Source organism: Hippocampus zosterae, chromosome 1, assembly GCF_025434085.1.
Source record: "Hippocampus zosterae strain Florida chromosome 1, ASM2543408v3, whole genome shotgun sequence".
Classification (NCBI taxonomy): Eukaryota; Metazoa; Chordata; class Actinopteri; order Syngnathiformes; family Syngnathidae; genus Hippocampus; species Hippocampus zosterae.
In genome coordinates this window covers 40,757,005-40,781,721 of record NC_067451.1, presented here as the reverse complement: position 1 = coordinate 40,781,721, position 24,717 = coordinate 40,757,005, and the positions used below count along the sequence as shown (strand labels likewise).

Here is a 24,717-nt window from a genome sequence, read left to right as displayed (position 1 = left end):
TCCAGCTGTAGTGAAAGTGCTATATAAATAAACGTGTATGTGTGTGTGTGCACGCATATATTCAACATCTTTACTCCAAGCCTGCACCGCTTGCAATATGCTCTTGAGCGTCAAGTAACCCTTCAGAACCCTTATCTAATACATGTTAGTAAGTATGAGTAAAAGTATTAATACAAATGTACTCATTCTAACTTGGGTCTGTGTTAAAAAATAATCTTGGATCAGGTGGTCAGTTTTGCTTGGACAAAAAAAAAACTATTAAATGAAGAACATAAAAAAACCACACCAAAAACATCTTTTTAATCTCAAAATAAAAGTTCAAACAACAGAATCTTGTTACCCCCAAACCCAATTTATTCTGCAAGAAAGGGGAGAATCACAGATCACATTGTCTTGCCTGTAACACCATAAACAGAAACGTTAAGTGTATATTATCAATATGTACACAAACACTGCAGGTCAAAATGCTAATCTCTGAACTTTCACAAATACGGGAAAATAACACAAGACAAGTGCTTAAATAAGTAGACATTTTTGAAACCTGGAGACTAATAGAGCTGTGGCTTCTGAGTGAATGCTTTGCACCTCAGGCAATCAACACAGACATATCAGTTTTGGCGTCAAGCCTTGATATCATACAACACAAGTGTCGAACTCAAGGCCAGGGGGCAAGTCCCAGCCCACCACATCATTTTATGTGGCTCACTAAAGCCAGTAAACTCTGTTCCTTGGTCAACGTTTTTTGTTTTTGTTTTTGCTGTACAAAAATTGCCTTCCCATCACCACCACTTTAACCAGTTTTACAATCATTTATTAAAACCAAATCCCTTTTAAAAATAGCTTTGAAAATAGTATTTATCGTAATGACATTAGCTTGCCACGATTTTACATCACTGATGATCTTCAAGGGCGGCCCGGTGACCTCACAGTGAAGAGGTACCGCGTTCAATTACAGCTCCGGCCTCCCCATGCCTGCATGGGTTTTCTCCGGGTACTCCAGTTTCCTCCCACATTCCAAAAACATGCACGGCAGGCTGTGAGGGTGCGACCCTTGTGAGGATAAAGTGGATTGGTAAATGGATGGATGGATGATGATCTTCAGGTCAACTAGTTAAACACAACCATACGATTTCTTTGGCTTTCGTGGTCATAATGACTCTCTGACAGAAACCCTGAACTACCACGTGGCACATGACCAAAATGGCTTTGACAAACATCAACACATTTTCAAGGAGCATGATGCTTATATAATTCTCCTTTGTGGCATTAACTATCAGAGTGAGTAAAAGCTCAAATTACCTTTCCTTATCAATCTTAATTTGCTAAGGCAGTAAAACCGACAGAAAGAGCAGTTATAAAAATGTTAAGATATACAGTATTCATTAAATAACAATGTCCCCATTGTTGACATCTACCACATGTGGAATACAACACTATATTGGTATTAAAAAAGAAAAGGAAAACATTTGAGACTACAAAACACGTCAACAGTGTTGTATGCGGTACAGATGTGGGTATCGCGGCTTAATGTTGTGTTTGTTAAAAAGGTGTCAAGTACAGTATCAGGAAGTGTCTTGGGCTATTGTGTTCCTTTGATTTCCCTCATTCGCTGCAGAATGATAGCGCAGGTGTCCAGTTCCAAACAAAGAGAAGGTAAAAACCTGAGTTTGGAGATGGGAATGTTTGGTACAGTTGACCAAGAACACTGTAGATTCCCATCACATGTAGCTGGGTATTGATGAGGACAATGCAATGAATTATGAACATATTCAAATGGAGCGATCATGAAGTAGTAAACGCTAACAGTAGGTGTGTGAGAATGGGAGCGAGGGTCGGGTTTGGAATGGGGGATGTAACGACTCTGAAAAGATTTTCTTTTAGATTTGACTCAATGACATACAAAGTGTTGTGCACACATGGAGTGTACACGCTAGTGTTGCAATTCGGATACCCTGGCATGGTCACGGATGGATTTTTTTTCTTAAACCAAAAACTGCCTAGGAAACCTGGGCATGCGACTCGAAAGCAAACTCCTTCAGCATAGTCTGCTTTGAAGGGTGCATTCTCCAGGCTGCCTGTTTCTGCACTTTTCACAGATGCTCAACAGGATTCAGATCAGAGCTTTAACAACAGTCCAAATTTGCATCAGTGGCTATTCTTGGGTGTTTGTGGCAGCGAATTTTGGGTGAATGAGTTGACTCGCCAAAAAGCTCCAGTTTATTTTCCCCATTTGTCCAAAAGACATTCTCCTAGAAGGGCTCGGATTTGTCAGTTGATATTTTGACACATTTTCTATTTCAATTACCATTGTGGATTTTTCTTTCTTTAAAAGGTGACCAAGAATTCTGCCTGTGCGCATTTGAAAAATTGAATAATCACTATTGCATAGACTGTATTCTTCACATTGGTAAGATGGTCGACCCTTTTATATCACATTTATGTATTTGTTAAAGATAAAAGATGGAACAGGGAAATTCCTCTTCTTCTGCTACACAGGAAACATCACTCCAGAACTGTTTTCTGTGATGAAGGACTGGAAGGTATTTATTATTAATGTCCCAAGTGCATCAACTTTAGTTCAATTTTCAATTCAATTACATCATGGGCACAACATAGAAAGTACCGTATTTTCACGACTATAAGGCGCCATTAAAAGTCTTAAATTTTCTCCAAAATGGACAGGACGCCTTATGGTGCGGAGCGTCTTCTGTATGCGCTGAGTTCCAAAATCTGACTGACAGCCGACAAGCTGAGAAAAGGCGGAAGTGACTTGACAGGCATGCGGCAAAGAAGTCGGCCAATCAGGGAAGGGTGGGCGTGTATATATACATATATGGAGAGGGAGAGCGAGAGAGAGGGAGAGAGAGAGAGAGGCATGCTGGGGAGCAGTCCGCCAATGGGTGAAGGGTGGGCGTGTAAGTGGACGCTAAAGGGACGCCGCAAGCAGGTACCAACACCTGTATAGAGTGTGGCAATGTGCATTGTTGCAAAACAACTCCGGTTTTGGTTTCTAAGAAACCCCTAAAATAAATTCGACAAAGAGACACGCCTACGAAGCTCAGTTCAAACTTCAAGCCATCGGTTATGCTTTTGGCATGCGTGCCCATCTCACAGCAGCGGTGAAAAACCAAGTCAAGCAAATGAACTCTGAGCTTGCCGTTACTCCCGGAGGCTTGACTAAACAACTCCAACCGCTGGACATCGGCATCAACCGGGCGTTCAAAGTAAAGTTGCGAACAGCATGGGAACAATGGATGATCGATGGCAAACACAACTTTACAAAGAGTGAGAGGCAGCGCTGGGCGAGTTACGCCACAATTTGCAAATGGATTGTGGCTGATTGGACGAACGTGTCTGCTTGCACTGTTGTTCGAGTTTTTGGCAAAGCCGCATCATTTCTGTGGAGCCGCATGGCAATGAGAGTGACTGACAACGAGAGGGAACGCGGCGTTTTTGATGGATTATGGTACTTGCACAATTGTTCAATTCTTTCTACACACACACGCGTGCTGCCACCATGTTTCGCTCTGTTCTTTACTTTCAAATGTGGGAAAGCTTCACACGAGAGAAATGTTGACTTTACTGTTGCTGCTCCTTCTTTCCGCTCGGCAATGCGTCGCAACTCACACTAGCATGTGATGCATTCAATGACAACTGAGATGTGCAGTCCTCTGCTTCGGATACAGAGGATGAGGACTTTGATGGATTTCTGGGTGATGATTGATCAAAAAACGTGAGAACATTGCACGATGGCTAAATAAAATACACCCGAACTCAGTTCTGCTTTCGTTGCCTTTTTAAAAATGTGTTTTAGCTTGTATCTGTATGTCTTGGCATGCTACGGTATGCTTCAAGCCAACATGTTAGCGTGCGCGCATGCATGCTGTATGTTTAAGCTGGCGTATGTTTTACCACTGTAAAACTGCGGCCATTAATACAGTGCGGTTTGTCTGTGTAAAATACAGAAATGTCACCCATTAATGAGACTGCGCCCAACCGTACGGTGCGTCGAATAGTCGTGAAAATACGGTATCCTATTCTTTCATGATAGAAACATTTCGAAGTGCAGTACCTTTGATGAATTTACTGCATTTGGATCCTAAGAAGATGTCGTTTATCCTGAACAGCAGAATTTGAAAATCAGTCTTTGTTTCCATTAACCTCAATAAGACCAAATGTGCAAGTGTCACATAAGTACAAAATGACTGGCACACACATCATCATTACAGCAACGAGAGTAGAAAGCTTAATCTGAGTGGCTGGTACTTCTCATCACTTGTTAGATCTGTGGGATTTGAATTTTTCTGCCCAGTGATCCAGACGAGCCTTTAGGAGGTCTAACAACAACGCTGAATAAGACAATCATTCACATTAGTTAATGGCAGAAGTTTACAACTGGGTTAAGGTCAGAACTCTGTCAACCTTCCATTGCACACTGCGGTGCAAGCAAATCATCATGTAACTGATGATGGCGCTCTCCTTGACATTAACCTCAATGCGCAATTGAACAAAAAGTCCCAGGGAGCTGAAATACTAAAAGTAAAGATGAAATTGGAGGCCAAGTCAAACCACCTTAAGTGCTTGAATACTTTTGATCGTTTATAGTATTGAATAGAAGGACTTTGACATGCTCCCCAACAAAATCATAACTACCGGTACTATTTTCCGAAAAAATTTAAACATACTGCATTGAATCTTAATCTGAGTGATCAATGCAATACAAAATGTTGTACCTCATCTTCCTGTGCTGGGATGATTCTTCCACTCATTGGTGCCACTCCGAGTACTTTGGCAGACTTTTCTGCCTTAACAGTTCCTTCCAAAACCACAATTATGTACTCTCGCTTGGGATCTTTTTCTCGAGCCTCCATCATCGAGGTAACCAAGTCGACATTTGGTTCTTCTCCTGGAGGAACCCCTGCCACTGCTGCTTCAACTTTAAGTGGCAACGTCTTCTCCTCAACTAGCGGTGACACCTGAAATATTGTGGGGGGTGCCTGGACCACTGATGCAGTCTCTTCAGGTGCTGGGGGAGAATCCACGAGGGGCAAAGCTTCTTCCACCACCGGTGCAACCTGAACAATGTATGGGGCCTCTTCAACCACTTGGGCAAGGACAGCTGGGGATGGGACATTTTCAGTTGCTGGGACACACGCAACAGGTGCCACGGCTTCTTCAGTCACTGGTATATCCTCCACCAGTATTGGATCCTCCTCAAGAGCCTGTATCATTATGACAAGAGTTGGGGTCTCCTCAAACACTGGTGCAGCCCCCACAAACACAGAGGGCTCCTCAGCTGAGACAGGTGTGAGCACTTCCTCAAGCACCACTGACGACTCAGCTACTGCTGGTACAACCTCAACTTGTGCTGAGGACTCTTCAACAGCCAACGTGAAGTCCTGTGGTGTTATGGACCACTCAGCTGCTTGTGCGACTTGCAAATGTATTGGAGCCTCCGTCACTGCTGGCGCAAGCTCAAACAGTTGTGGAACCTCCGGAGGTGGCAGCATGTTCTCGACCAATGATGAATGCTCTCCCGGGGTTTGGACCTGCTCTACCACTGGTACAGCCTCTATTTGTGCCGCAGCTTTTTCGACTCCCAATACGGCCTCGACTGGTGATGGGGCTGCCTCCTCATTCAGCATTGCTGGTTTTGCCTCAACGAATGCCATTACTTCTGGGGGCAGAGGTACATCATTGACTGCTGCTTCATCAACAATTCCAGCGCATACCATTTCTTCCTCTACTTCATCTGTCAGCACCACTGCAAAATAAAATCCAGCCATCTCGCCGTCAATGATGCTTGAGTTTTACATTGCTGCATTCAGCTCATACAACACGATATTGTTAGCGAAGGGGAGCAAACATCATATGATTTTAATTGGTTGCTGAAACCTTCAATGTACCTAACATTTAACTTTGCGTTCGAAATTTTGACCATAGTTACCTCTGACACAATACCATCATAAAAACATCCATTTGGACAAATTAAAGAAAGAAGTAATCCTTAATGGGATAGCAGCTTTATTTCATGGCTCTATCACTTAAAAATAACTGTTCACAGTGCTCATGGTGCAGCTTATTTGCAAAAAATAAATATGATCACATATTGAATAATTATAAATTGCACACAACATTGACATTTAATTCAGAAAAAAATAGTTGCACTAATTACATGAATTATAATGACAAGTAAATAAACCCAAGTCTAATGAATAAAACACGATTTAAAAAAATATTTCTCATTACACTGGTATCTTCCTATGAATACCTACAAATTAAATCACAAAATAATATTTAATTCAGTAAACAGATTAACTGAATATCCGTGTATGTCATTTATCTTGCAAAGTCAAAGTAGGCCAATGTTTGCATTTTGTGTGATCACAATTATTTCACTCACAACTGCAGCGAAGCTTACCCCCTCCTTCTTTATGTCATGCTATATGTAGGATTTCAAACCATTAGCGCTAATTATCATTCAACGTTATCACTTTTGTAGTGTGTTTTATATTAATACTGTGTTAAAGCATGTTAATAACTCATAGCTGATAGAGAAAAAAAACGGGCATACGGTTGTCAAACAGAGAAATTAATGTCAAACAAATGTGGAACCCAGAAGCTAATTGTATATTAACGAAGCGTGCTAGCTACCAACTTTTGATCTCTTCTAATAGGTTTCATTCGAACAAAACTATATCATTCATCACCGGCTTGACCTACGCAGCAAAGAGAGTACTGAAGTGCGTGTGCATAGGGGTATCTGTTTCATGTTAAACGGTGTAGGTTTAAAGGTAAAGAATACAAACCTTGCACATTCCAATGTAGCGAGCGGGAAATGAGTATGGTTGTCATCGCTACACAAGGTGGTCGCCCTTAGATGGTCGTTGTTAAGGTAAGCAGAACATAGCAAAGCAAGTTGGCCACCCTTAGATAGGCTACGATACCCGTTATTTGTCCCACACTGGAGAAATTTACAGCCTCCAGCTGCATAAGACAAACAGAACTTGACAAAGCAAGTTAACCGCCCCGAAACGGTCATTGTTAAGATTAGCAACAAAAAAACGGCCGTTGTCTGCTCAGGAAAGATCATTACGAGGTAGCCACGCATACAGATATGGTGAAAGCCACAAGCAATCATACAAAGGCCCAGTAGGGGCCCCTATTATATTTTTATAAACAGAACAACTGTGATACTATTATAATCCACAAACTAAGTAATTATAGATACCATTAAAATCTAGCTAACAAAGAAAGCCACAGCCAACCAGATTTACACAAAGCAGTATGACACCATTAAGTTAAGAAACGATCTTAGAAACTAACCAATGAAATGAGAGGGGTTGCCCTCATATCGCTGTAAAAAACTGTGTGTATTCCGGGGAGTTTTCTGAATTTTCCGATGTGCACATCTGTACCTCTCCGGGTTTGATTGAATAAACTCATTTGTGACCAGCCTGCACCTCGGCCTCTGGACTTTGGACTTCAAACGATCTCGGCTTCAAGCTCTTAGAAACGTCTGGTGTGTCCCCTGATATGCGGCTCGACTAAGAAACCGTTCATTTTTCGCTTCTTTTGTGTCGGCCCACCGGATCCTTCAGCTGACGCCCGGGAAGAGACGGAACGCCACGGCGCGCCCCTGGTCCCCGGGAGAAGGCGTGGGGTCTGGCTCCGGGCCGACACATCACTTTACAAAATCTGAATTTTACTCCATCGAGGACGAACGATTCACAAATTAAACCCACTTCAAAAAATACAAGACACACATAACGGTGCATCCACAATGTATTCACAGCACTTCACTTAGACTACATAATCACCGGTAAAGTGAATTCAGAAATTCGTTCCTAAATAAATTTGAAATGATTAATTAGATTTGAATGTTTCATTTGAACGTGGAAAAATAAAAAAGCAACCATCGGGCAAAAATAGAATCGGAGCACTTAACACCACTTTTCTATGCTCAAAAAGGAGTGGGAAGATGTATAGACTTGTGTAGACACGTTTAAAGATAATTGCTGAAAACATGCAAAAAGAAAACAACAAAAAGATGAACTATTACTCAGTTGTGGAGACATAGCGGCAATCTATGTGTCACCATTTCAATTTTCCTGATTGTTTTTTACGGCCAATGCACTTTGATGTCTGGAATGAGTCGCCCATTTAGTATATTTAGTGGAATCAGCAGTGATCCAGCACAACTGCGACATGCAGTGAAGTGGCGAGCGGCGTGGGAGCAATGGCGAACACAGCTTTATCAAGACTGGGAGTTACGGCACAATTTGTGAATGGATTCGGATGCTTGGGCTTAATAGTGTGCTTACACTGTTCAAGCTTGCAGCTGTTCATTTCGGACACTGAAAATTAGGACTTTGATGGATTTGAGGACGAGGATTGAAAAAAAAAAATCCTAAATTCATTGTTAAACACTTCAGTAAAGTACAGTGAAACTCCTTTACAACGAAATCATGTTTGCACAAGAAATTTTTCACAACAAGGGGTTTTTTCACTGTAGCAAATTTGATCTCGGATGTAAACACACTCACACAAACGTATGTGTACACCAGTGGCAATTGCTCTCGGACTGCAAGGGAAGCTCAGCTTCCCCTAAAATGTCAAAATGTCAAAGAATAAGTGATGAAATATATGAATGTAAATCAGAATCAGAATCAGAATCATCTTTATTGGCCAAGTATGTAGAACACACAAGGAATTTGTCTCCGGTATAACACGCTGCACTAGTATCATCGTAAACAACAAAATCATTGAACCATTTTAGAGTATACCAGTAGTTTTGTAATACCATTTTGTGGTGCAAGAAGAGTGACTATGTCAGTGACTGTTTAAGGAGTTAATGGCTAGAGGGAAGAAGCTGTTTAAGTGTCTACTGGATTTGGTACGCATAGATCTGTAGCGTCTGCCTGAGGGGAGTGGCTGAAAAAGGTGGTGGGCAGGGTGCGGGGGATCCAGGAGGATTTTCCGTGCCCTTGTCTTGATTCTTGCAGTGTGCAAGTCCTCAAGTGTGGGTAGGGCGATGCCAACGATTTTTTCTGCCGTCCTAACTGTCCGTTGAAGTCGGATTTTGTCCTTTTTTGTGGCGGCCCCAAACCAAACCGTGATGGAAGAACACAGGATTGATTCGATGACTGCCGTGTAGAACTGTCGTAGCACCTCCTGTGGCAAGCCATGCTTCCTCAGCAGCCTCAGGAAGTACATTCGCTGCCGGGCCCTTTTCAGGATGGAGATGGTGTTGACTTCCCACTTCATGTCCTGGGAGACTGTGATTCCCAGGAACTTGAAGGTCTCGACGGTTGACACAGGGCAGTTGGATAGTGTGAGGGGCAACTGAGGAGAAGAATGTTTCCTGAAGTCCACGATCATCTCTACAGTCTTGAGCGTGTTCAGCCCGAGGTTGTGTCGGCCGCACCAGAGCTCCAGCTGCTCCACTTGTTGGCGGTACGCAGACTCGTCGCCGTCTTTGATGAGACCGATGACCGTGGTGTCGTCTGCGAAATTTCATTGTGTGTACATGTCATTTACTAAATATGCACTACAACATGCTCAACTTTTGTTCCAAATCAGCTTCTTCTTACTGGTTAAGACGCGACTCACTTCTCCTTCATTCCCGCAGCTTCGCTGTGCTTTAAACGGTGGACGCTGAGCGTCTACTGCGTCCGGACATTGAGCGTCTCGAGAGTTCAGGGTAGGTTGTCGCCATGTGTTGAACGGAGACGAGTCATTGGATACAAACCGTTTTTTGTCCCGCCCACGGACGCTCTGCGTCTCTGGGACTGGGTACTGGACGCTCAGCTTTTCTGCATCAGATTGGATGATCTGTCTGAGCCTGTGTTCCAGTTTGATTGACATCGAAATGAGCGGGTCACCGATCTTTTCGTGTCGGCATCCGTGGGAGCACTTTCAATTCTCATTCTGTTCTAAATTGAACTGGAGATGACTTCTAATCATCTTAGCGACACTCTTTTTGTTAAAAACGATAAGCGACGAATTAATCTTTTATTACTGGTGGGTTTTATTGTAGTTGCTGTAGTTGTAGGCCACTCGTTAAGTTCCTGGAAAAGACGCCTTGTTGGTATGACAGGGTTACAAATAATTTTGTTGAAAAGGAACGCAAAGTAGAATTTGCGTTTATATAAACGGACACATTTTATGCTGTCGGCCAAAATTGAGCTTCCCCAACATGAGAGACCAGCATCCGCCACTGGTGTACACACACACACACAAACGAATGTGTAATCTGTTTAAAATTAACGATTACTTCATGGACTACTGCACATGTGTAAACCAGTGTGGTGGTTGCTGTTGCCGTTTCCGAACGAAGCGGTAGAGGTCGTTGGTGGATTAGACTTTGTTGTAGGGAATCTCGTCGCGAGGCAAGAGCAATGAAAAAGATTTCGTATTTCGATTTCGTTATATGGGGGGTAGGAGAGTGGAAATAGTGTTAATGCATGAAGATTTTTCACAATAGGGGGTATTTTCGCCCATGTGGGGTTTCGTTGTAGAGGAGTTTCACTGTACAACCAAACTCAGTTTTGTTCCTGCTACCTTTTTAGAAGCATACTCTAGCGTGCATGCATGCTACTGTATTTTTTTAAGCTAGCGTACGTTTTACCATGCATCTTATGTAAGTGTTAACTAAGGAAATAGTACTCGAAACTAAAATGCATAACACCTTTTAATACGGCATGCTGTATGGTCGTGAAAATACCATGAGAAAATGAAAAGTGAAGTGCTGTGAATACTCTCCGTATGTATTTGTATCTTTTTCAGAACAATACAACCTTTTAGCAGCAATTAACCCTAATTTAGACTGACTATGTGTGAATATGCGTCACCTTTGCAAATGTGAAGAGAACTCAGGCCTCAGAGGTAGCTGTGGTCTCCTTATGAGAGGAAGTCATACCATTGCTTTTGGGGTCCTCCACGGCAACTTGTTGCGGGACGTCATGGGCAGCCTCCTCAACAACTTTAGCCACTTGGACTACTTCATCTGCAATGACCTCCACTTGCTGTGCAGCTGCTGCAACCTCTTGTGCAATCTCAGCAACACCCTCAGCACCCTCAACGACAATTTGCGCAACTTCATCCACTACAGTCTCTGCCTCGTTGTCAGCTGCTGCGACTTCACTGGCTTCTTCTACTTGTTCCTCTTCATCCCCTACAATACAAAAGCAAGGCTATTATACTTGGTAGAATACTCATTTGACTGCTGAACACATTTCTAGCGTATCACTTGCTATGCACACTGCACCCTATCAGCGAAAGAGCCTCACTGAAAGAAAGGTGGTGGCTAGTTTAATCCATGAATCTGGACATGCAGGTTTCAAAAACTGCCTGTAAAAAATGAATAAAGCTAATTACATGCTGAATACTGTTTTAAAAACGAATATGATAGACATTTGGAAGGCAAAAATTTGGGGGGGGGGGATCGGGGGGGGGGCGCCTTGTTCAATCCAACTTTTCATGTCCTGTCAAAATTCAATATTTGAAGGGACACCAGCCCTTACTGTCACCGGTGGCTCTAAAAAGTTTTACCAGGTGTGGCAGGATGTTCAGTTGGGGGGGCAGAGGTTATACCCCCCCCCCTCCGCCTCCCAACACCCACACGCCCGACTGCGTGCAGGTGTGTGCGCACATGCGCACGCGTACACACACAAACACACACACACAAACACACACACACACACACGATGAAGATGCCCTTGCCACCCTGTCAAAACGCCTATGCTTACGCTAAAGGTAAATCAGTTGGGTAATAATATCGAGGACAATCAGATTCGTGAAAACTAATTGAAACTTATAACATTTGTCAATTTTGGATGGCACAGCCAAATGTGAAGGCATGATATTTGTTTTAAAGTTAAACTTAACATTAAGAAAACAATGGTTTGACCTGAAATTGAGGAAAACAGTAATTTTCTTTCTTCATTAAAATGACTATAGTTGCATGCTATCGTAAATAAATGGTGTGTCATACATGCGGGAATGTCCATCTGAAACAATGAAAAGTTGAATTAAAGTGCAACAGCCAGTAGAGCTTAAGTTTGTTTGTATCAATTTCCTCAAATCCAAAATACTTTCCAAATTTAAGCATAACTTCTCTGAAAACAGATTCCACAATAACAAGCATCACATGCAAACAGAAGGGAGGCAAGTCAAGGAAGGAAAAGAAAAGGAAACTATTGTGGATGATAAATTAGATGACAATGGGGAGAAGGTGAATCTCGTTTCTTACCATCCAATTACCAAGCTATCAGGATCTCTGCAAGTGATTTAGGTTAGTGAGGAGAACATTGAACAGCAGCGCTGGTACGATGCTAAGTGAAAATCCCCCTAACACGTAATCATGAATGCAAAACACAAAACTGTGCTCCAGAAACCAATTAACTCCATGAAGCACAAAATAAATTACTAATGATGGATCTACTGTAGGCATATTGATGGCAAACAACCCCAATTAGAGTGTTTTTTGTTTTATTATCCATCCATCCATTTTCTGATCCATTTTATCCTCCCATTTGGGGGGCCAGGGTGCTGGAGCCTTTTCGGGCAGTAGTCGGGGGACACCTTGAACCGGTTGCCAGCCAATCGCAGGGCACACAGAGACGAACAACCATCCTCGCTCGCACTCACACTTGGTGGCAATTTATAATGTTCAATCAGCCTGCCATGCATGTTTTTGGAATGTGGGAGGAAACCGGAGTACCCGGAGAAAACCCATCCAGGCCCGGGGAGACCCAACTTTACACAGGAAGGCTGGAGCCAGCATTTGTTTTATCATAAAAATCCAAGTTGCAATTTCCATATTTTATCCCCTTCAATTATAGAAAGTGCTAAGGACAATGAAAATATTTAAAACAAGTTCTGCCTTCATTCTACGTTTCCTTTTTGGGATTAGCTTTTTTGGCTGTGTCAAATTACAATTTGACACAGGCAACATCATTTGCCTGCATTGCACTACTAACTTTCTACATTCGTTGGCAAGACAGGCGATAAGGATTCTAGAGACTGCTGCATTGGTGTACGTACAGTAATCCCTCGCTATAACGCGGTTCACCTTCTGCGGCTTCGCTGGTTCACAATTTTTTTTTAGTGCAGTTTTTTTTTTTTTTTTAAACAGTGAATTGTGTTCTGCGTCCTGATTAGCTAAGGGACTGACCAACATGAACAGTCTCCGCACCTCGTCTCTGTACAGCTTGCCACACTTACCTTTGCAAGTTTTTGGTCTTTGGTTTCATTGTATCAGTGGCGGATGCTGGTCTGTCAAGGAGGGGAAGCTCAATTTCGGCCTACATCATAAAATGTGTCCGTTAATTTATACGTGAATTCTACTCTATGTTCCTTTTCAAGAAAATGAAAAGGATCCCTTCACCATAAGATCGGTGATTGGCTCATTTCGCTGTCAATCAAAAAGAGATTCAGCCTCAGACAGATCATCCAATCATCATGCAGAAAAGCTGAGCTTCCGGGCCAGCCCATAGCCCATAAACGCCCACTATCCATAGACACCCAGAGACGATCAGCGTCCAATGGGCGGGACTAAACCAGCATTTATCCAATCACTCGTCTCGTTTCAATGCATTGGGACAACCTACACTTAACTCTCTAGACGCCCAGCATTCGCGTGTTCGACTCTCAGCGTCCACACAGTTTAAAGCACAGTGAAGCTGCGGGAATGAATAAGAAGAGAGTGGTGTCGTAACCAGTAATATGACGCTGATTCGGAACTAAAGTTGAGTGCGTTGGAGCGCATATTTAGTCAATGACTATTGTACCTACACACATTTATTTGATCACTTACTTTTTGACATTTTAGGGGAAGCCGAGCTTCCCTTGCAGTCTTAAAGTAATTGCCTCTGCATTGTATACATAGTTAAGTGTTGTATAGTAACTGTAAAAAAATAAAGCTGACGATCAAGTACCAAGTACAACTTTGTCAAATGTGCTGTATGCCCATACAGCACATTTTTATTTTTTAAATCCTACTTCACGAATTTCACTTATTACAGGTTCTTTTTGGAACGTAACCCACGCGATAAACGAGGGATTACTGTAGTTCATTCTGCCAGTGCAACCTTATTGTTATTTATTTATTTTAAAGGGGTGGGAGGCAGATGAAAAGTGTGGGTGCACCAACATTTCCTCCGATGTGGCTTCTTGAATACTACTTGCAACATTAATAACAATACAGCAACAAAAATGATGCAGTCATCATCATAGTAATAATAATAAGAAGAAACAGAACAGTCTTGATTTATAGAGGGCTTTTTAGATTTGCTACAACCTGAACAATCTAGTTAAAGCGAACATAACAATGAATAAAGTTAATTTGAGTTGCAAATGGCACTAATTGAAATTGTTTCTCCATTTTCTGCTAAAATGCAATCTATTAATTTTTGATACCACTTTTCCTTTTTAGCACTGGACCATAATTCATCTGACTTCAAGCAAAAGGCGGTGAATAACCTGGACTGGTCGTCAGCTAACCACGTGATAAATAGACAAAAAAGCGTTCACATTAACACCTAATGACAATTTAGAGACTTTGATGAACTACAATGCTTGTTTTTAGAATGTGGGTGAATGCCAGAGTACCTGGAGAAAACCCATGCGAAATTCACGAGGCAGGGCCCAAGCTGGATTCATACCCCCAACCGTGCATATCGCCACTGTCCTGTGGAGAAAAAAAAACTGTCCATTTTTGTCATAATTATTATTTTTTAACTGTTAAAAGGGATGTCCGAAATATAAACACTCCACTATTGTTAAGAAAAAAATGTAAATGACAAATGGTCATTGTTGTTTTTAAAAGGCCAGTGGCGATATGCAAACACTCCACAGAAAGAGTTGGGATACTGGGCTTTAAATGACCTCGCGCCACCTTATCTCTCTGAGCTCATCCGTCCCTACACACCTGCCCGGCGGCTCAGGTCTGTGGACCAGACATTATTAGAAGTACCAAGAACCAAACGGAAGCTCAGAGGGGATCGAGCCTTTTCCGTTGCTGGTCCTTCTCTCTGGAATTACCTCCCACTGAACATTCGGCAAGCCCCCTCACAGCCCATTTTTAAAACCCGCCTCAAAACTCACTTGTATTCTTTGGCATTTGACTCAGCACGAGTCAGATTTGATCTTAGTTTTACTGTTTGGTGCCCACTACCATCTTTGTCACCGATTATTGCTTTATTGTTATATTTACGTTAGTTGCTCCATGTACAGCACTTTGTATGCAGCAATGGCTGTTTGAAAGTGCTCTAGAAATACAGTTGAGTTGAGTTGGGCTTGTACTACATCCTTATTGCACAATTCGAATGGCAGCTAAATGGCAAATTTCCCATCAGGTGTTTGGTCCATAAATTGGCCAAAACATTTTCTGGTTCTTTAGAAGTAGCGTTAAATTACAGTCATGCTGTTAATATTCTGACATGAGACCAAGACAACACCTAACAAATGAGCAACAGGAACTCATCAAGCTTCAAATAGCATGTCCTCAGAGCTAACATGGCCACTGCGTTTAAAGAGCGTCATCAGTAGGTTGCAACAGATATACAGAGACTGGACGAGTCACAGAAAGGTGAATGGTCGATTCATGGATCAAACACATTCGTGGATTTTGACGTTTGGCTACTTAGAGAATTTCAAGGTGTGCAAACAGTTGGACAGTTGGACACAAGAATTAGAGAAGGTACAATTTTGATCACCAGTAGAAGCATTTTAGGTTCATTTGGAAATTTCATCCAAAAGCACCAAAATCCCGTACTCTTTGAGAGTAGTGTATAATTGCGGCACATATCTTTTAAACTAATCCAAATGTGACCAATGTCAAAGCAGCCATTGCATCTTTCAGGTTTTCTTCGCGCCAATTGGACATCCCTAATCTAAACAACCCATTTTAGGGAGGCGCAAACTGGTGTTTGTAACAATTGGCAATGTTGTTCGAAGTGGCTACTTGTGATTTAAAGTCCATATGTGGTCCTTTAATATTGCCCAAAACTGAAAAAAGTCATGTCTGATGCGCTTGAGGATAGAGGAAAAGAGATTTCCTTTTCAGATCCAAAGAGTCCAGTTTAAGGTTGAATATCCGTTGACAGGCAGGAATAGACCTTAGCATTACAATTACATTGAAAAAGGGGAAGAAAAAAACAGAAGGGTTACAGGAAGTAGGGTTAGTTCTGTGAGCTTAGTTCTGTCAAGTCCTTCTGATAGATGTGTTGAGGAAATGATGGCAATACGAAACGTTTTCAATTCAGCACCGATAATGTACCAACAAAACACTTCAGTGGAAAAAAAAACAAAAATAGTGCAGAGGAAAGATTACACGCTAAGTTAAGCTTGGAGGGTAATCACAAGAGGAGGTTTCTTCAATAAACGTGATCAAAAATCTCATTCACAAGACAGGTAACGTGAAGGACGGCTTTTCATTCCCACTGTTTAAAAGAAAAATATACAGAAAATTACAGGGACTTGGACAAGACCCAAAATTTCTGTGAGACACGATGCGAGCATTCACGTCAAGTTATCAAGCAATGATTAATAAATGAACACGAATCATATTCAAATCAACTTACCATCTTCAACATCCTGGCCTGCAAACAACAGAGACAAAATGTCCATGTTATCATTTGGAAAATGGCAAACATACAGTGATCTACACAATGTTTTTATAAAATATTGAAAAACAAAAGCCAGAGACTTTTACTGGATGTAAGTATTGAAGAATACACATAAGTTATGGATTTTCTTTCCTACTGCAAAATGTCCTGGACAATTTCATTTCGTCGATTTTTTGAAAGGTCTCCTAAAATAACCTAGGCCAGGCGACAAAAAGGAGAGTCAGAAGTGCAAGTACAGTTTACAAATGGACAAAATTCTTGGGACCCCTTTGTTATTAAAAGAAAAGTAAGACTTAAGGAAAGAACATGAAGATCAAGGATGTGCCAAAGCAATCATTTTATTACACAGGGCGTTGGCCTGGGCACAAAAACAGTGAATAAGTACAGACAGGCCAATTCACTTCCTGTCCAAGTCGCTGCCACAAACTAATTTAGTCGATCTCACTGGCCTTTAACTCAGCTTGAGGGTTGACTTTTACCGTTTAGTCTTCTGTGGTCTTTTTTTCCATTTGTTTCTGGCTTTTTTATTGGATTTGTGCCCAGTACTTTGCTCAACCGTGTTGTATTTAACCGTTTCGCAGACTTCGGTTACGACAGTGAACAGCTTATCATGTTATCATGTTACAGGGTGCATGAAAGTGCTCAATAAATAAAATTGAATTAGAACACAGGATAGGTACCAAAAATATTCTTTTAAGAGATGCCTTCATGACCAGTGAATCGCACATATTTGCGTAAACCAGGGGTGCCCATTACGTCGATCGTGATCGACCAATAGATCAAGCACTGGTCCCAAGTCGATCCGAGGGGTGTAGAAGGAAAAAAAAACATTTACCGGGTATATCTTTGTGCAGGTTGGTAATATAGTTTTTGTGTTAATGCACACTGCACCCTAATCTTTCAATCAGTCTCACTTTCACAAAAAGTATTTAAAAAATAAAATCAAATAAAGCAGGTCCTTTTTAACCTATGGTGACGTGTGACTGCGTCACCGGAAGTTGTTAGCGCTCAGCAGTTGCAGCTTGTGATCAGAGTTGTTGCGCCATTTCTTTTATCATTGTCATTATTCTCATTCAGAGTTTGTTTTGTACAATTCACCGAGGGGACGGGCAAAGAATGGGAATCTGGAGGGCCGAGAGAAGCATTTTAAAATGGTACGCGTGAGCTACGATCATTAACAGGCTGCCCAAGTGTGTCGCATGCCTCAGCGTCAGGCTATTGCTCATCATGGCGTGCATGCATGCATATGCGTGCGTGTGCGGTAACGGGTCGATCGTGGCAGGTTGGTTGATTGAAAAGTAGATCTTCGGTCCAAAAGGTTTGCGCACCCCTGGCGTAGACACTGTACAACTCATGGTGGGATACAAGTAGGTACTTACTCTTAGGAGGCCATGGTTTAGGCGTCCATTCTTTCTTGGGTCTAGCATTAATTTCAGAAATGCGATCATTGAATCTGGCATTGTCAGTGGACACAGTGTTGAAAGCCTGAAGAGAGAAATTTCACAGTCTTAGAACAATAACAATTTGACAAGTTGTGGATTGTACTATCACATTAACACGGCTCATGCATGGAGGGTTTCCTTTTACATTTAGAGCTGTCACATAGGAATCATCTTTATTTGCCACGTATATAAAAACACACAAGGAATTTGTCTGCACCGTTAACAACCCGACCAAGTACTGTAACATTAAAAATAATAATGACCAATAGAAGGAGACAGATAGTGAAGTCCGGTGGTTTACTGCTTCGTGCCATGAGTTTTTTAGATGGTAGGGAAAGGCAAAAGGCAGCACAAAAGAATAAAACAAAGGGGAGAGGATCAGAGCAGAAAGCGAACACCCCCGGTGAGAGCCAAAGCAGAAAGTCAGCATTTATTTATTTCTCTATGCGATCTGGGCTGATTGGAACGTGATATGTATTAAAAACTAATCATCATTTAACCCTTGGGTCCTTCAAATGAAAAAAAACCGAAGTTACGCATTTTACAATTTTTGTAATGATGTATTTTGTGTTATACAAACATTCTTTTTTTTTTCAAACACTCAAAATATTCAGAGGCATCTGTGCTATCCATACATATATAGATTTTATTAGTTCTTTGGGATTTTTTTTTCTTTATTTTTTGCAAAAGGAAAAAAAAATTGTGTCTGGAGGTCCCAACCAAGCCCTACGAACAATCCCGACCGGACGTGTTCATGTAAAATGCATTGGTTTGAAGCCTCCTGCAAAAAGGCAAACTCATTTGCGATCCTCTGGCGCCACCTAAAAGTTGCACAATTGGAATGACCTCAACCCAACAATGTGGCATGCATACGTCTGTCCAAGCGAAAACAAAGCGATTGACGTAAAAATCGCGTGAAATGCATGTTTACACATTAGTTTTACGATACATTCAAGAATATGAATTATAATGGGTCTCTACGATGCAAAATATGTATATCGTGTTTTTCCAAATGCCTTTGCCTTTGATTCAAAGACATAATTTTACATTTATCGCAAGCGGTGGACTACGAGGGTTAAGGTGATGTATTGTGTATACAGTAGTATGTATGTATGTTGGATGGTTGGATTTGTTTTCTAACATTGCTAAGTGAAAAAGCATGGCTTCAAGGAAGTGTTCCGAACCAACGCAGATTTATGGGCTGGATATGTGGACGGAGTGAGATAAGGAGCTGATCTGTAAAAAGCACAGTTTCCATCTATCTAATTGACAAATGCTCGCCATGTAAACAGAGAAGTGAGCTTTTGCCTCTTCCACCTGTTGTTGCAGCGAAACATCCATCCATCCATCCATTTTGTAATCCCCTGATCCTCACAAGGGTCGTGGGGCGCGCTAGAGCCTATATCCCAGCTGTCTTTGGGCAGGAGGCGGGGTACATGCTCGTTGTGTATTTGTAGCCAACTTCGTCGTGTTGACAGCAGGCTAATATAGGTACATAAAGCATGTGTTGCCTTCATTAAAAGGCTTTTTATTTTTTGCGGCTCCAGACACTTCTTGCTTGGCTCTCGACAAAGGCGGACGCTTTTGCTTTCTGCTCCTGCTCCCCCCCCCCTTCCCAGCTCGCCACTCAGGCCATGTGCTGTCTTTGTCTGACTTTTCCTAGCCTCCTGTCATATTTCCATCCTAAAAACAAACGTGGAATTGGTTGGCTGGTCTCTCGAAGCAATCGACAAAATTTTCTCGACGAGAAGACACTTGCTGCCGGGTACACCCTAGATCCATGGAGGAAGCGGAGAAAAGTGTGCCTGTCAACACTGTACGTTGAGGATGTGGATGACATCTACATTATCGGCCTTCTGGTAGCAGGTATGCTGCTGTTTGGTGTAATTCAACCGACGGGAGCGGCTCTATTGGAAGTGAAGAGGCTGCCGGTCTACGGATGGCATAACGCCTATGTCTAACACTCAGACTCAGACTGTGCTCAACCACAAACTGTTGCGGTTTTGGAGCGTCAGTGCAGGATGGACAACAACTTGGAGAAACTGGAACCCGTGCTCAAATATTGACAGAAATCACGGATTTGGCTGATCGACGCCACTAAAGAGACATAAGCCACAGACTCTTAGGCTGTCTGAAATTCTTGGGCAGCCTGCTACCAAAACAACATCTGCTATCTCGACCTTCCCCTGATGAAAGTATGCACGAAAGCTAGTCCCCCACCATCACCCCCTTCTTCATACACTCCCTTGTATCACCGTCTTCATTGTTTATGTCTTGTGACCTGTTGTAACTGTCATATGCTTGTGCAGGGGTTTTTTGCCGAACTCAATTCATCCTCAAAATGAGGATGGTTCAAGCGTGGGTTTTTTTTCTCCCCCTCTCCCTCCCTTGCGGTTTCTTTCTGACTTCCGGGATGAGTGAACACTGGCGCTTTTGGCTGCCGCTGCTCAACCCGTATTGTTTTGTGTTTTTTGTTATTGTAAAGTGTCCTTGGGTGTCTTGAAAGGCGCTTATAAATAACATGCATTATTATTATTTTTATTATTATATTTGTTTTTTGTTTATTTTGGTCCAACAATGCTCAACAGTTGGGGTTGGCGAGCCCTGCGCTAACCGGTACAGCCCAACACTATGTAGTAATTCACTTTTTTTTCATGTTGGCAATGAAATTAATCTATTCAAAACTGATCATTTCATGAGAACGATATTTGTATGAAGTGTACCTTATTTGCCACCATGGAGGTGCGATGATGGAGGCTATGTTTGTTGAGTTCGCAGCAAAACCGCGACATGTTCAGCAAGGAGTAGTAGCCAGCCAAAACTAGTTGCTAAACTTGCTATCACTTGCCGTGGCTACGTCTCGCTTCGCCTCGACCTGCCGACTCCCCAGATTCAGGTGACATAAGCAGTCCCTTGAAGCTTTTATGAGACGTCGCCGCCATTCACTTATCGGAAAAACCTAAGACATGCTATTCATTGTGTTGTGATGAGGCTCAAAATAAACGCTGTTATGCTTGTATAGTTTGAAGGCATATCAAGCATACCATGAGGACATTGCTTGTTTGTTTATTTTTGTTAGTAGCTAATTACTACATTTGTTTTTTCTTAGTTTGTTCTTTGTCAACACAATAGTATTTATTTGCATTTACCCACCTCAATATTTATTAGTTTTCATGAGATTTAATATTGAACCATATGTTTGTTTAGTACGGTGATAATGTATTGTGATTCACTGCTCTGTACAGTCGAACCTCGTTTCAAAGTACCCCTTTACAACGTTTACTACCCCTATAACGTTTACATTTCAAAGTCCCGAATGCACGATATTCATTTGCCTTTTGCGAACAAAAAACACCTTTACAACAACCATGGGAAACCAACTGCCCCCGCAACCTTGCGTATGAACAACATGTACAGCACGGGATCAAGCTTATTTGATGAAATTATTTATTGCATTCAATTTGCTGCAGAAGACAAATGACAATGCAATATTCGATAAAGTGACATGAATACATGATAGTGGAAAAAGTCACACGATAAAATGTTCTCTTTCGTCTTTGCGATAACCTGCATATCGTTATATCGCACAGCCCAAACTATCTACAAGTATTTTTGCTAATTTTCAACCATTTTAGCTAATGTGCCCCATTATTTATTTCATGATTTTAATATCCGGCCATATTAAGGTTGTGTTCAGAGATTTCCGGAACAAAATGTGGACAATTCAAAAGGCTGTATTCGTCCCTAGATGCCACTGTATGTTTGATCGTAAATAATAAATTCAAAATGAAAATAGAGAACAGGGGAACCCGACAACTAACATATGATACAGCACCAACTAAAGCTCCACCACACAGCACAGTGTAAAGAATGTTTTCACCAGACCCGCCAGGTGTTGATGACATTTGCCTCTGTTGCAAACCTGGAAAAACAAAAGCCCCCAAAAAATCTAATTAAATAAACAATTACACAAAACTGCATCATCTGCTAAGCTAACAGAAGACCGTTTATCCACCAGTCACATAATAGGCTAAATGCAAATCTTGTTAACGGCGACAAATCAGACTAAGAAAGTGACCTTGCAACAGTCACAAATGGTAGAGGTTGAAGAGTATAGCAACATGGTCCAGATTATGTAACTACAGTACCTTGTATGTGACAGAAATGGCTACAACATCATTTTTCTTTATTATTGACTTGAAATCTTCGATAAATTCATGATAGCAAAACAAAAAATCCTATTAAACCTTACACATACCTGTCAAATTTTTGGAGCGCCAAACTGTAAAAACTACCAAAAAATACTTATAAAGAGCAAAAAAATCCTTATAACATCCCAAAGCATTTTATATGTCAAAATAACAGCAGAAATTTTTTCAATGATATTTATTGTAAATCTCCATAATACAATGTCTGGTTAATGTCTAATCATCATTCTACTTAGTAGCATTACTGTGTTCAGAGTTGTATTCCTGCGTTACTTTTTTCACCCAGTCCAAATCATTCAAAAAAAAATTGAAATTTTCAGAATCCGTATGATTTGTGCGAAACGGCCATATACGTAAGATTCACCAATCCGTATGAACTATGGCTAAACCGTATGAGTTCACAGGTATGTGTACAACGAACAAAAAAGCATGATCGATACAAAACATGCACCTGTCAAAATGAGCTTTCCTATTTTGATTAGTTTATCGTGCAATAAATAAATTCATCAAATTAGCATTATCGTTCCGTATAACAGCCTTACTGAACACGAGACAATCGACCGTGCATGCCTTCCTGAATGCTTACATAATTTAAGAATGACCAAATATCCGGTATTCTCATTGGCATGTTGTGAACTGGCCTTATTTTAATAAAAGCTAACAGAAAAAGCAATTGAACATAAATGTTTTTTTTTGTAGCCGATGTAAACAAGTGATTAAACGTCTTTCAGCGCGTATTAGTTTTTGACCCAAGCAGGAACTCAAATTAGGTTTAAGTAACTTTGGGGCTTCAGATTTACAGAACTCTGATGCATTCTATCAATTTGTCAACGGTCACATAACACGTGTCCCACAGTAGCAACCATTTCTTGCATACTGTGGTGAAAGTCACACACACAAACATACAGAAATCATACCTGATCGTTTAAATGAACTCTTTCAACCACGCCAAAGACACATATGATTGAAAACGACGTGACGTGGTTCGACCTGCGGAGGGCACGTGGGAATCCGTGCAGGTAGCTGGTCAGGCGACCGCGACGCGGTGACCCCCCGCCCCCTCTTCCCATTCATCCTCCCCCTTATTACATGTTATGTCTTGTGACTTGTTGTAACTGTCATATGCTTATTTGTGTGCTAGGGTCTTTTTTTATCCTGGACTTAAATGATCCTCAGAAGAGGATAGTTCGAGTGTGTTTTTCCCTCTCCCTGCCCAGCGTTTTCCTTTATGAATTCTGATTGTAATTTCCCCAATGCGGGACAAATAAAGGATATCTTAATCTTAAAATGTAACAGATTGTACCTTGTTCGAGACTAGACAGAAAGCAAGAATAATTATGCTCGTTAAACGTCTTGGTTTCCCAATGCATTTTCCTAAACGTTTATGCACATTTGTATAGAATGAGTCACCATCACGACGCGAATAGAAATTCTAAAATAACCTTCACGTTTCAACGTGGGACTTGACATCGCTGCAATGAGTGCAGGACTCATCTGGAACAACGTGTACTATTTCCCTGATGACACTCGTGGTCTCGTTGAAGAAGCAACGCAACCGATCCATGGCATTGTCTCGCGTTAAATATAAAAAGGGCTTTGTTGTTTGAATGGGCTCACCATCGCGAAGCAGTTTGCAGGTTGTTCTCTTGGCTAAAGGTCCACACCTTCGCCAGGCCACTCTACAGGCAAACATCTCTGTTGCGTGAGGCGAAAGAACGTGAGCTTAGCAAGCGCAGAACAGCCAACCCGGGTTTGATTCACTATACTGTACTGTACTGGGAAACGTGAGAGGGGGGTCGAAGAACCTGTTTTAGTTTTCTTCTTTGGATAAAGAGTTGGACCATAAGATTAAATGTTCTTTGTCGCCACCTGTCGTAGCGGAGGGTACTGTACTTCTGTCTCGTACCGTACTCAATATGGCATTGATTGCATATTAAAATGCTATATTTGCCTGTCATAAATTAACTTCGTTTTTCTGACTACTCGTAATTTGATTTGTATTTTTGGAATTAGCTCCCGGCACGGTGGTTAAATAGGTTTACTTTATTGACTGTTGTGAACAGGAACTAATAGGCTGCATTCGTTAATATACAGTACTGTACCAACAAGTGTTTTTCTTGAGCATGACGGGGCAGAGGTGTCAAATCCAGGTCTAGAAAGAAAAAATCCTGCCTCAATTTGGCTTTAGGCATAGGTACCAACGGGTTGAGTTGAAGTACCTGCAGCTAAACTCCGCCAGTGTTTTTTTTTACCACCTCCCGGTGTGTGCGCGTGCGTGTGTGCGCGCGCGCGCATGTGTGTGTGTGTGTGTGTGTGTGTGTGCGTGCGTGTGTGTGTGCGTGTGTGCGTGTGTGTGTGCGTGTGTGTGTGCGCGCGTGTGTGCGTGTGTGTGCGCGCGCGTGTGCGTGTGTGTGCGTGTGTGTGTGCGTGCGTGTG

General features: G+C 41.8%; 1 protein-coding gene across 6 annotated transcripts; it reads right to left on the bottom strand.

Moving 5' to 3' along the window:
- Positions 1 to 331: 331 nt before the first annotated feature.
- Positions 332 to 24,109, bottom strand: LOC127608481 (protein MGARP-like). 6 transcript variants are annotated; one of them, XM_052077595.1, is made up of 8 exons: positions 23,899 to 24,109; positions 21,895 to 21,995; positions 18,011 to 18,116; positions 16,587 to 16,604; positions 10,922 to 11,176; positions 4,734 to 5,764; positions 4,073 to 4,119; positions 332 to 2,520 (listed from the first exon to the last, which is right to left on the bottom strand). In XM_052077595.1, the coding sequence occupies exons 1-7, from the start codon at positions 23,972 to 23,974 to the stop codon at positions 4,084 to 4,086; spliced, it is 1,623 nt and encodes a 540-aa protein (XP_051933555.1). In that variant the 5' UTR covers positions 23,975 to 24,109; the 3' UTR covers positions 332 to 2,520; positions 4,073 to 4,083. The 6 variants fall into 6 exon arrangements, with proteins under 6 accessions (XP_051933555.1, XP_051933558.1, XP_051933574.1 ...); XM_052077598.1 differs by lacking the exon at positions 4,073 to 4,119; XM_052077614.1 differs by lacking the exon at positions 4,734 to 5,764.
- Between the last annotated feature and the right edge of the window lie 608 nt (positions 24,110 to 24,717).